Source organism: Candoia aspera, chromosome 3 (assembly GCF_035149785.1).
Source record: "Candoia aspera isolate rCanAsp1 chromosome 3, rCanAsp1.hap2, whole genome shotgun sequence".
NCBI lineage: Eukaryota > Metazoa > Chordata > Lepidosauria > Squamata > Boidae > Candoia > Candoia aspera.
The window spans coordinates 166,094,418-166,108,552 of NC_086155.1; the positions used below are offsets into that span (position 1 = coordinate 166,094,418).

General features: G+C 39.5%; 1 protein-coding gene across 1 annotated transcript in view; it reads right to left on the reverse strand.

Moving 5' to 3' along the window:
• GAREM1 (GRB2 associated regulator of MAPK1 subtype 1) overlaps positions 1-14,135 on the reverse strand; it is a 99,964-nt gene that overhangs the window by 58,101 nt on the left and 27,728 nt on the right. The window contains exon 2 of the mRNA XM_063299236.1: positions 11,947-12,087. Coding sequence (XP_063155306.1) covers positions 11,947-12,087 — 141 coding nt within the window. The remainder of the gene's footprint in view (positions 1-11,946; positions 12,088-14,135) is intronic.

The window sequence follows — 14,135 nt, forward strand, 5'->3', positions numbered from 1 at the left end:
TCCAAGGGCCATGGCAACCCTAGCCAGCTGGAGCACAGCTGTGGAGTCTCACTCTTCCTCATTCTCCCTCCCACTCATGCACAGATTCTCCCTTCTTGTTTTTTCAAGCTTGGCTGTTAAAGTGATCCTTGCAGGAGATGACTTTGGCTCACACACTCAATTCCTTGCCAAGTTTTTGCCCTGACCCAAATATTATTTGACACAGAAATTATCCTTCTCTTCTCACTTGGGAGCAGTGGAGCAGCAGTAAGATGCTTGCACGTGGATTTGCCCTGGCACATAATTCATATATGCAAGTCCAATGATGTTGGGAAAAAAGCCCTTAACTTGTTTCAATAGCCAGCCATTTGTTTCAGTGGGAATTTGATCCCTACAACATTCCACTTGGTTACATTTCTAAGAAGCTGCAATGATTTGCTCCAGCCTTCCCCAACCTGCTGTCCAGATCTACCGTTCCTTCTGACTGGGAATTCTCAGAGTTGTATCTGGGATGGGGTAGGGGACATCAAGTTAGGGAAGGAAAGTCTAACCTGCCTAAATGTAACAAATATTATCAGAGTTCATACACAGTATATTCTTTAGCTGTGGTTTATTGAATGAGGCATAATAGTTGGATTTACAATTAAGATGAAACCATAAACTAGAGGTGAGCCTGGGAGCCACAGCTCTCTCTCCCAACCAGGCGCAAAAGACCCCAATGAATGGAGCAGAGCCTTGGGGGTTTTTTTAGTGGTTGATGGGGGCTATGTGAAATTTCAGTGATGGAATTTGGGTTGTTAGCTGCTTGCATATGCCCACAAGATGACCACTCCTTCCACAAACCATTGTTTATAAATCACAGTGGATCAGTTCACATGATATACTACCCTATACGAGATGTGATGCTGTCTACCAGCTCGTATGGCTTCAGAAAAGGTTGAACCAATTCATGGAAGTAATAGGAATCAATGGCTATTAGCCTTGATGGCAGCGTGATTGCCTCTGAAGGCCATCTGCTGAGAGACTTTCTTGTGCATTTGGCTGACCATTATGAGAAGACTGCTGGACTAGGAAGGTCACAGGTCCAATCCAGCAGGGCACTGCTTATGTTCTTCTGACACATACATGCACACACACATGTCCCTTTGTGGATTAGAAGAAAATGTACACCTGGCTACTATCTCATGAGTGCAATTTTAATGTATATCTCCGTATACAAAAGTGCTTGCTTTCAGTGGCATTGCTGGCTTAGTCTTGTGGATCAAGGAGTCAAAGAACTCCCATGTTTTTGCGAAAAGAAAAACATCATCCTAAAAATTTAATATATACACAGCTAACTTCAAACATTTTATCTAATATATAGATGCATATATGCATGCAGTATATATTCATACAAGCACAAAATCTTGATGTGTATTTTATTTATTTACTAGATTTATAAGGCTGCTGAACTCAAACAATGTGACTCTGGGTGGCATACAGCAATGAAACAAACAAAAAGCCAACCAACAAACAAAAAAAACCCATACCATATGTCATTAAAACATGTACAATATATAAATACATAAAGTGATAAAACTGTTACAAGTTAGCTCCTGAGCCACTTATATGTGGCTGGTAATGACAGAAACTATCCTTCACATATATGTTATAGTACAGCTTGATACACTTGGAAGGGAGATGGGGCTGCACTATGTGGAAAAATGTAATTAGGGGCTTCCTTTGAGTACAAAATTGGTGTTTCATAATTAAAGAAGTGGAATTGATTGGAGACTTGTTCTATTTATCCTTACAACCCATTGTTTAATCGAAGATGAGTTGTTATGTCACAACAGTCATCGTTAGATTGCCACGTAGCAATATGTCAAGCATCCATGAGACTAAATGTTTTTTCTGAATGAGGTTTACCAATTATTATTGAACTCCTTGGCTTAAATTTTAACTGGTGCCATTCCAACTGGATGAAATTCAAGTCTAGCAGCGTCCATTTATAAAGGGAGATCTAGCTTAAGATCATTTTGGTTAGACTTATAGACATAGTGACCAATGGTAAGAAATACTTACCATTTATGCTCAAGAAATGAGCTGCTGCCAGTAACCTCTTTGCAGTGGAACACAACAGATGAAACAGTGTACGCCACCACAAGTAATCCTTCTGTCCTGATTACCAGGAAACACACTGAGACAATGACTTGGTCTCTAATATTTATTAGTAGTACTTAACAAGAATCCTAACAAACTGAGGAAGCGTGGGAAAAACCCAGCCATATAAACCCCAAAGGTTAAGGCGGTCCCGATCTGTGTCTCTTTGAATGGCTGAACAGTTCCTCAGTGCTATGCATGCGCTTGACAGTCTGGGTGGGAGCCCCCTGCTCGCCATCCTTACTCATGACACTTCTGTATACATTTTTATATGAAAATGCTGCTTATTAACCAGGTTTGTTGATTTCAAACCTGCCATGGACATCAGTATTGAGTATAGGTAGTCCTCATTGAGCAACCACAATTGGGACCAGCAGCTCTGTCACTAAACAAAACAGTCACTAAGTGGGAAATTATGTGACCACAACTATGCTTTCCTTTTCCCCACTCCCCTGCCCTTTGGAATTCTCACCCCGGCTCTGGAATAATTAGCAAGAAGGAAATTAATGTTTGTATTTACATTCATTGGAGAGGAACAGATTACAAGAGAGTAAGCAGGCACACAATGGGGAATACACATCAAAAGGAATGCAGTGGCACCAGCAGCCCCAAGCATGCTATGCAAACAGCATGATGTATTCCCATTGTATGCCTGCTTACTCTCTTGTAATCCCTTCCTCTCCAATCTCTCCACTTTGCACAGGGATGGAGGGGGAGAAAAATCACAGGTCAGGCACAGAACAACATGTACCGACTGTAATTTTTTATTTTTATTTATTTATATATCAAATTTATTCACTGCCCATCTCACTCAGATAGCAATCACATGACTGAGGAACACTGCAAACGTCATAAATTCGGGCATTGGTCATAAAGTTATTTTTTCAGCATCATCGTAACTTCAAACGGTCACTAAAAGAGGCAATCAGTGAGCAAGGTCTACCTGTAACTCTGGAAGAAATCTTAAGGGTATTGTTACGTGTTGTTAATAACAATAATAGCAAAACTTTGCTTTGATGTGTACTTCTGTTCCAAGCATTCTAGATAATACTGCCCTAGTAACTGTTCTCAGTCTGTTCTTATCTGACTGTTCTACATAGGACATTGTTACAAATTGGAGTGAGGGTTTCTTTTTCATTAGAGGAAAAAGATAATTATTTACGAGTTATAACAGGATGGGACAGAGCTTGTATTCTTCGTATGCAGAAGGGCACAGGTACAATCCCCATCACCAGAAATTGGATTACAAAGGTCTCCTGCCTAAAAACTAATTGACTCATATCTAATCAGCACAAGCAGTACTGAACTAGGTGGATCAGTGCTTCACTCTGTCAAACACAATTTTAATATTACTGCTATCATTATTATATGTGGATGATAAAGTATTCTTGTACATAAAGTGGTGGTTTTGGGCAGAATGCTTATGTCTTTTGGACCTTACTGAAAATATATTTCACAATTATCTAGATGGGGCATTAATTGCTTGATCAGTAAAATGTATTCTACTGACAGCAACATGCCTAAGATCAAAAATAGCAATTTGGTGCTTGAGAGCTCAGGCTCCAACTCTGTCATAACCTCAGATAAGATCAAACTGTTCTATAAAACTATCATGCTTGGAGAAATCAGGGGGCATCATTAAATAAGGCACATTAATACCTAGTGTTGAAAAGGTAATGTTCAAAATGGTGGCTACAAAATTCAAAATGCTGGGTCCACGTGACCTCATTTTTGAGATTATATGAATTGCTTGTCACTCTTGAGCTTTACAGTTATTTAATTTCTGAGTGGGTTCTGTGGATATCTATGTAGACTGCTCAGGGAATGGGAACTGACAAGCATACTTGGACTCAGCTTGTCTCTAACTATATGGCAGTTCAATAAAGCGGCTGGTTGGCCAGATTCTTAATTACTCCTGAAGAGAAATTTCCTGTGATCAAGTGAAAGCCTTTATCATCACCTAATTTATGAATTCCTCTTCCTTATAAGCCACAGGATAACCTAACACTAAGCAAGTGCCACAATTCTATCAGAAAATGTTTTTGAAACAAATCAAGCTAAAACAAACACTTCATCAATTGTAGTGTTATGTCTCAGTTACTCAGCAACAAAATGTATTCTATAAGTCACATCATCTCAGCAGGTTCATTCTTCAAACCTGTGTCTGACATACTTTCAAGTTTAGCTAGCAAATTAAAAGTTGCAAAAGGAGAAATTTAGAAATATTCAGATAAGGAACAAGCTAGGACATGCACTGATTATGTACTTCCAATATACCCTGAGGCATTATGCTTTCAACACCCACTATATATTACCACGCAACAAAGCAAACAAGATATACTCTTTATAGAACCGCAGTTCCCAAACTGTGTGCCATGGTGCTCCAGGGTACCACAGTGAACTCACAGCAGCACTGTGGGATATTTTAAATTTTTGCAACATCCATTTGTGAAGCTGGGTTTTGCAACATCCATTTCTGACGTACATCTTTGCAAAGCTGGGTTTTTGGTGCACACCTAAACAGCAAGTGCTATGCAAAAATCAGTGTGGAACAGGAAATGAGGGTGGTAGTGTCCAATCTTATTCCAAGATCTGAGAAGGTGTGCAGTGTTCAACAGGCATACACATTCCATTAGCAAGAATTTGTGGTTATTTAAGAATGAAATAAAAATATTTTTACTTTTAATTTATCTGTACTGTTTTTTCAAATGGCTGCTTTGTTAGGACATATATACTTATTAAGTAGTTTGGACCCAACTATTTAATAAGCACAACTGTTAGGTATTTCTTTTCGTCTAGGGATGCCACAAAAAAAATCCTGAGACACTAAGTGGGCCGTGAACTGAGAAAGTTGGGAACCTCTGCCCTAGAAGAATGGACACCATGCTCATGGACAGTCATTTTCCACCATTCACTTCAGAAATTGTAAGAAACAAGGAAGATTTGAGAAAAGCTGCAGCTGAGGCTGTTTGGTATAATCACAACGCTATACGTTCTGAAGTTCAGTGAAGTAACACTCTGAAATATAGGGAGGATGTTTCTCACAGAACTCATATCATGATTATATAACAGTGGCATTATTTATTGTAAACAAACAAATAAATAAGAAATAAAGAAAGATGCCTTGTGACAGAGCTTAAACTGATCTGGTAGAAAGCCCAGATTCTGTGAGATAGCTTCAGCTTTTGTGTTTGGAATCTAACGCAAAATCTGACTAAAGATGCTTACAAACATACGTACATCTTTAATTTAGAAATTCCATAACAAAGAACCAAACAGAGTCAACATTGGAAGAAGACTCTATAAACAACATGTATACTTCTCCTTTGTTGGCCTTAAAAAGAAAGCTGCCCTAATTCCAGCCACCATTTCTCTTAAATTCTAAGGTTTCTGAGACATAAAGTTCCAGGACGGAAGTGCATTAAACACTGAAATGTGTAAGTAGCCCTTCAAACCAGGATGGCAATTCTTCTAGATTTAAAAAGCCTGTCGCCATTTGCACGCACACGTGCACACACACATGGTAATGCCAAGTTGTCTGCATGCAAGATTCTACCTAAGGAGCAACTTCGCACTACAAAATTTCCATCAGTATAACTTTCTACTCTTCTGCAACAAGGAGAACAAGTATGTAGGTGCAAATCAAAGAGATCTGGCTATGTTCTTACATTTTCAACATGAACAGACAATCTAATGAAAATATCTTAAAGCTGGTTTGTTCCTAAGTAAAAGGCAACTATCATCTGTAAGGGCTGAAGCTGGTGTGGTGAGAAGCAGTGGTGCTCAGGCCAGACAGAATCACAGTGTAAATATGGAGAACATGCATTACAGTCTCAAGATCAGGAAAGAAAAGATCAAAGTCCATTGATTCAGAAGGGCAGGAGAAAAATGTTTAAGAATTAAACCCTTCACCCCAGTTCAAATCCTACATCAGACTACACATCTGATGAAGAGAGCTGCAGTTTGCAAAAGCTTACGCCTTTTAATAAAAGTGGTTATTCGGAAAAAGTGCTGCCAGATTCTTCCTGATTTTTTGCCACCATAAACTCACACAGCTCTCCTCCTACAATGCATGTACACTCCCACATATAGGGCTTGATTACTGTATTCTGCATTAGGCAGATTTTTGGCATGTATTTTGTTTTTAATAAAGCAAATTATCTAGATATATTGAAATTTCTCTTATTATCAGCTCCTGAATGCCAGGCAGTTTCTGAGGAATAGAAATTTACAGCTGTGCCTGGCCTAAGTCTGACAAAATCAGTCACCCCCATGCAAGCCTGCCCTGGAATATTAAGGAGATAAATAGCAGTTTGTTAAGAAAGCATACTGATAGTAAGCATCCCCTGAACTATTGCACAACAAAGTAATTCCCAACACAGTATTTCACTCCTTAACAAATGTGGACCTGACATTCTTTACTTTGACATTTATTTACTTTGGGAAAAGACATCATGTACTGCTAAACAAATACTTTTATAGTATTTACAATTTACAGTTTTGCATATAATACAAAAAGCAAATGAGGCCTTAGATTTCATTTTAAAGTGTGATTCTTATTAGAGGCGTGCAGAACAGGGAACTGGAGTGGCTAAAGATGCTTTGGATCTACTGTGGGCACCCTTGTACTTGTTGGCAGCTCCTTAAAGGAACCTCACCCTTTTCTGAATGACACAGTAGCTGCCTGGGCTCAGGAAAATATATGTTTGAGTAACAGAGGTGTTAAGGAGGTGGTAACAGGTCACAATACTTGATTGCATCCTGTCAACACATCCATAGCACCTCCTGAATTCAAAATATTTTTCTAACCTGTGTGACAACAGCACAAACCCAGGAAAAGGTGTGGCTCCTTTAAGGAACTGTCAACAGTACAGTGGAGGTGCCCATGCCAGATCTGAAACACCTTTGCCCACTTTGGATCTGATTACTACACAGCTTTAATTAGTTTATCTGTTATCATAAGGGAACAAGTAACATCATATATTTTAATTACACTAAATTGCACTAGATGTATCTTTAATTTTTAGTTACCAATTGCATTGGCAATACAAAACAAAGATATATGAAATCTGGTTTCTCCAAAGAAGTGTCCAAATGATAGCATCCTAAGGTAACTAAGGACACCTAAAAAAAAACAACATACCTGCCCCCACCAAAATATATTGAAACAATTTATAGTACCTGATAGGCAGGTAGGAAATGCAAAATACACAGTCTTGCTTTCTACTGACTGACTTTTTAGTAAGAAAAAATAAAAATCATCCCCTTGGCTAATCAACTAGGTTAAGTGATAAGAAGCAGTCAACACAGACTACTATCCTATCTACTTTGTGGCCTTAAGATGAGAGATAAGGAACAGGAGGGCTAGAACATTTGAAATGTTTAGGTTTGTTCTACATGAAACAAACATGTTTGTCCTGTCATTGCAAGTTAGATACTGATCTAGAAAAACAATTTGTTTTAAAATTAAACTTGAATTAAATTTGAATTGAGACGAGAATACGCACTGTTATAAACAAATGTAATTTATTATATAATTATCAAATCTTCTTCTTTCGTATCCAGATCAAATCTTAAGCTGCCAGTATGATGCCACCTTCTTGGCTTTGTCATTGGCCAAAAACAAGTCATTTTCAGTGCATACTATTGGTAATAATCAGCAGGTCAGCAGGTGGGCCGAATTCTGTATCTTTCCACATTCACACAGTGTGTTGTTATCTGTCAGCAATCCCCACTTGAGCATATTAGTCTTATACTTAGGCACTCCAACCCTTGACCTATTCAGAGTCCTCCAAATAACATAAGGGAGGTCAAATCCCTCGGCCATATTCTCCTCTGGGACTCTTCCTTGGTCAGTAATTCCTCCATCTTCCAATTTGGTTTTGGTCTTGCATGCCCTCAAGGGTATTTGTTCTTGCCATGAAACTCTTCCTAGATTTTAGTCGACGAGTTTGAGGCTCATGCCCATACATAACAAACACTTTGAGGCTCTGCATAACAAATACTCTCTTCCAACAACCTAAGAGACGGCTTTATACGTGGACTTCCCCAGGTGGACAACACCGAAATCAGATTGACTACATCCTTTGCACCCAAAGGTGGCGGACATCTATACAGTTGGTAAAAACAAGACCTGGAGCTGACTGTAGTTCAGATCACGGACGACTTCTTGCACAATTTAGGATCAGACTAAAGAGAGTAGGGAAGACCCACAGAACAGCTAGATATGAGCTCACTAATATTCCTAAGGAATATGCAGTGGAGGTGAAGAATCGATTTAAGGGACTGGACTTAGGAGATAGGGTCCCGGAAGAACTATGGACAGAAGTTGGCAACATTGTTCAGGAGGCGGCAACAAAATACATCCCAAAGAAAGAGAAAACCAAGAAGGCAAAATGGCTGTCTGCTGAGACACTAGAAGTAGCCCAAGAAAGAAGGAAAGCAAAAGGCAACAGCGATAGGGGGAGATATGCCCAATTAAATGCAAAATTCCAGAGGTTAGCCAAAAGAGATAAGGAATTATTTTTAAACAAGCAATGTGCGGAAGTGGAAGAAGGCAATAGAATAGGAAGGACAAGAGACCTCTTCCAGAAAATTAGAAACATCGGAGGTAAATTCCAGGCCAAAATGGGTATGATCAAAAACAAAGATGGCAAGGACCTAACAGAAGAAGAAGAGATCAAGAAAAGATGGCAAGAATATACAGAAGACCTGTATAGGAAGGATAACAATATCGGGGATAGCTTTGACGGTGTGGTCAGTGAGCTAGAGCCAGACATCCTGAAGAGTAAGGTTGAATGGGCCTTAAGAAGCATTGCTAATAACAAGGCAGCAGGAGACAACGGCATCCCAGCTGAACTGTTCAAAATCTTGCAAGATGATGCTGTCAAGGTAATGCATGCTATATGCCAGCAAATTTCGAAAACACAAGAATGGCCATCAGACTGGAAAAAATCAACTTATATCCCCATACCAAAAAAGGGAAACACTAAAGAATGTTCAAACTATCGAACAGTGGCCCTCATTTCACATGCCAGTAAGGTAATGCTCAAGATCCTGCAAGGTAGACTTCAGCAATTCATGGAGCGAGAATTGCCAGATGTACAAGCTGGGTTTAGAAAAGGCAGAGGAACTAGGGACCAAATTGCCAATATCCGCTGGATAATGGAAAAAGCCAGGGAGTTTCAGAAAAACATCTATTTCTCTTTTATTGACTATTCTAAAGCCTTTGACTGTGTGGACCATAACAAATTGTGGCAAGTTCTTAGTGGTATGGGGATACCAAGTCATCTTGTCTGCCTCCTGAAGAATCTGTATAACGACCAAGTAGCAACAGTAAGAACAGACCATGGAACAACGGACTGGTTTAAGATTGGGAAAGGAGTACGGCAGGGCTGTATACTCTCACTCTACCTATTCAGCTTGAACGCAGAACACATCATGCGACATGCTGGGCTTGAGGAATCCAAGGCTGGAGTTAAAATTGCTGGAAGAAACATTAACAATCTCAGATATGCAGATGATACCACTTTGATGACTGAAAGCGAAGAGGAATTGAGGAGCCTGATGATGAAGGTGAAAGAAGAAAGTGCAAAAGCTGGCTGCAGCTAACCCTGAAAAAAACCAAGATTATGGCAACCAGCTTGATTGATAACTGGCAAATAGAGGGAGAAAATGTAGAAGCAATGAAAGACTTTGTATTTCTAGGTGCGAAGATTACTGCAGATGCTGACTGCAGTCAGGAAATTAGAAGACACTTAATCCTCTGGAGAAAAGCAATGACAAATCTTGATAAAATAGTCAAGAGCAGAGACATCACACTGACAACAAAGGTCCACATAGTTAAAGCAATGGTGTTCCCCGTAGTAACATATGGCTGCGAGAGCTGGACCATAAGGAAGGCTGAGAGAAGGAAGATCGATGCTTTTGAACTGTGGTGTTGGAGGAAAATTCTGAGAGTGCCTTGGACTGCAAGAAGATCAAACCAGTCCATCCTCCAGGAAATAAAGCCAGACTGCTCACTTGAGGGAATGATATTAAAGGCAAAACTGAAATACTCTGGCCATATAATGAGAAGACAGGACACCCTGGAGAAGATGCTGATGCTAGGGAGAGTGGAGGGCAAAAGGAAGAGGGGCCGACCAAGGGCAAGGTGGATGGATGATATTCTAGAGGTGACGGACTCGTCCCTGGGGGAGCTGGGGGTGTTGACAACCGACAGGAAGCTCTGGCGTGGGCTGGTCCATGAAGTCACGAAGAATCGGAAGCAACTAAACGAATAAACAACAAGCCCTTCTGAGGGCATTCTCCTCCAGAGCCATCACCATGGGGTGGGGTGGGGGTCTATCCCTACTTCACCAGCTACTGTCCCAGGAGTCTAGCTTCCTGCTGTACCAGCCAGTCTTCAAATTTCACCTTCCAATACCACTGCTCATTGTCACCTGATAGTAAATCCAATCTCATGTCTTTTTCTTTCTCTTCCTCCAACCACTTCCTTCTGCCATGAATCCACCATATTCCTTCCTGCACAATTTCTCCACCTGTAATCTGATGTCATCCATTCTCTTACAACAATCTCCAGGGAGACAGAGGAAAAAAAACCCTTGCTGACTGAACTATACAAATACTGAACATAAACAATGGGAAACTGGTTTCTGGGCTACCCCACGTTAAATCAAGCTGTAATTGATTTTACTGCTATAGCATAGCAATGATTTTTATTACTGTCTGTGCTGTGCCCAGAAATTCTAAGACATGATCTTTCTTGGAGGTACTGATATTTTTGCCCTTAATTAACTAGTGTGAAAACTTGTAATATTTTTTTGAAAGGTAGTAAAAAATGGTTTTGCCATTTGAATGTGCCTGTCTTTTAGACTGAATGAAGAGATATACAGTATATGCCCAACAAAGTTTATATTAGTGAATAAAGTTTTGATTGCCCCTGTAAAAAGAAACTAAACTAAACAAACAAAAAGAACCATAGCAGAAATTAAAGAAAATCAAATTTGTGGGCTGACAGTGCAATAAATCTACCCTGAAAAGGAGCCTGTTGAGCACTGAATTCCTACAATTTGCTAGAAAGAAAAGATCAGGATGAACTTTAAGTAATGTAATGAGTACACCAGTGGTAGGCAATCTATAATCACTGAACAATTTTTTGCAATCCCCAGATTCATCTTTGTCTGTGGTTGCTGAAAATTGTAACAAAATATCCTTCCATTTTGAAATGAGAAAAACTTAAAACTGTAATATAAACCCTAAAGTAGGCTTAAAATAGTTTTAAAAAAAGAAAAAAACCCCAAGCTCACCCCTTAAACTCAGTAAAATCTTACAGACTGTCTCCACCCAATTTGCATCATCAATTTAGTCACCCCTAAAAGATTAAGTGCAGTGGAAGTGCACTGGAAGAGGCTACCCAATACTTGTTTACAACAGAACCTATCAATAAAAATATGAGCTCAGCTCACACCTTTTCCACAGTTCACATGTGAACTAACACAAAAAGGCTATCAGGTCCTTAGATAAACATTTTAAACACAATATAGCTGCCACTTGACCATTTTTTACAATGACTTCTGATAATAGCTTTGCATGAGACATGTACCATTTTCCTTCAGCGGTCAGTGAAACTTGGTTAGATAAGTCACACCGTTTAACAGAAGCATATCAAATATTTCTGCTGTAGGGGTAAGCTACAGTATTTCTATGGACCTTAGTCTGCTAAATTATTGTCAGTTTCTTTCAGGGGTAGTATTTTTGTAGCTGATAAATTGGACAGCTACTTATACACCGTTTTCTAAAGTTCACAGCTGAAGCTATACTTACCGGCATAATGCACAGGGATTTCTATCTTCGGCCCTATGACATAATGGCCCTCCTCTAGACTATGAGCTGTAATAGTTGTCCACTGTCGGCATGAATGAATCAAAAGGTAATCACTCTCTCGAAGACCTTCTATAGGTTCACCTACAAAAAAAGATTAACATTTAAGTCATGTATTTATTTATTATTTTATTTTCTATCCTGCCTTTATTATTTTTATAAATAACTCAAGGTGGCGAACATACCTAATACTCCTTCCTCCTCCTATTTTCCCCATGACAATAACCCTATGAGGTGAGTTGGGCTGAGACAGGGTGACTGGCCCAAAGTCTCCCAGCCGGCTTTCATGCCTAAGGCAGGACTAGAATTCTTAGTCTCCTGGCTTCTAGCCTGAAGCCTTAACTACTAGGCCAAACTGGCTCTCCAGTCATGATTGGTTAGTTAAGTCATGATTGATTAGTTAAGTCATGATTGATTACTTAAGTCATGATTGATTAATGATTAAAGTAAGTTAATATTCAACTATAATCCTTTAGGTAGTACACTGTGGAAACTAAGTTTTGAGCTCCCAGTTTAAATCTAATCTAATCTAAGCAATAGGTTTTTTACAATGCCACTTCCTGCCAACTCTGCCCTGCAATCTACAACATTAGGCAAAGCTGAATACTCCTTAGAGCTGTTATAAGGTTTACTGAATTTACAGGAAATGCTTTGTATACAAATTCACTGCTATGCGTTATTACAACTATGTTGCTACTTTGCAAATCAGATATTTCTCACCATCATTTCATGCATCAGTTAGGAGGTGGACAGTACTTTTTCATCCGGGGACTGCTTTGAGGCCAAAGGATTATGAGCATCAGGCAAGTAGCATGGTCAACATTTGCAGAACTGTGTTTTCCTTTTAGAAATGTTTGTGGGGTGGTAGTTAAGGAGTGAACTTGCAAAGGCTTAAGGTACCTATTTTGCTGCTTAAACTGCCCCAAAATGGGAAAAACTGTCCAAAGGGGAGGGGGGAAGTTCTAGATTTTTAAGAGATATCAAAGCCATTTTGCCTCTTAAAATCACTTCAAACCTCTGGGGTAGTGGCTAAGCTGTTGGACTGGGAAGACCTAAATTCAAGTTCTTCTGAGACAATGGACATGCAATTTTTGGGCCATTGAGACCCCCCACTTTTGTCTTTTGCAACTCTCAAGGCTCTCTTCCACCACAGTTGCTGAAAATCAGCAACACGATTTCCTTCCTGTTAAGAGAATTGTACAAATGTAGTAGAATCTCTAAAACAGACTTAAAATTGTTTAAAAAACAAAAACAAAGAAATCCCAAAATTCCCACAAAGCTAGGGAGGGAAATGAACAACAACAACATCCCATGCCCCTCTTCTTTCTCCAAAATATTAAGTTTGCCCTAAGACCACAAAAGGATGCTGTCCCTGTATGACTTTGGATGGTTTAGTACCTCTAAACTCAATCCAACCACCTCACTACTCCATTGTTCTTTTGAAAATAAAATTAGAAGAAAACCACACTGACCTTCCAGAGGAATTATGGGATATTAATGTAATAATGGCAGCTAGATTAGCATGCTATATGTTATGTAGTATATCTCCAGTTTCCACTGAATTCCCTCAACCTTTTCCTACCCCCCCACCACCCACAGCAAAGCAAAGGATGCAAAGCAATGCCAAGGAAAGGATGCATAGAGTCAAGGAAAATTCTAACAATCCTTGTATGTGTCACTATACAGCAGTGCTTCCCAAACCTGGGTAAATTACTCAAAATTGGGTAAAAGTGGTTTTTCTTTGGGTAATGACACAAGAACCCACTAGCCAATCATGACAGGGACATTTAAATTGACTTAAAGATTGCCATGTGTACTAAAATATATTCGAAAAATTCCCAAAGCATTCCTATTAAGATGAAAATTGATGAAATTACCAATGGTAATTTGTTTAAATGACATGAAGATCATTCAGTGATGTTTTTATAATACAGGTAGTCCTCGAGTTACTACCATTCGTTCAGCAACTGAAGTTACAACAGTGCTGAAGGAAGGGACTTACCACCAGTCCTCAAAGTTTCAGCCATTGCAGCACCTCTGCAGTTGTATGAACAAAATTCCGGCACTTGGCACCTAGCTCCCACTTATGACTGGTTGCAGCATCCTGTGGTCAGATGATCACCATATGAAAC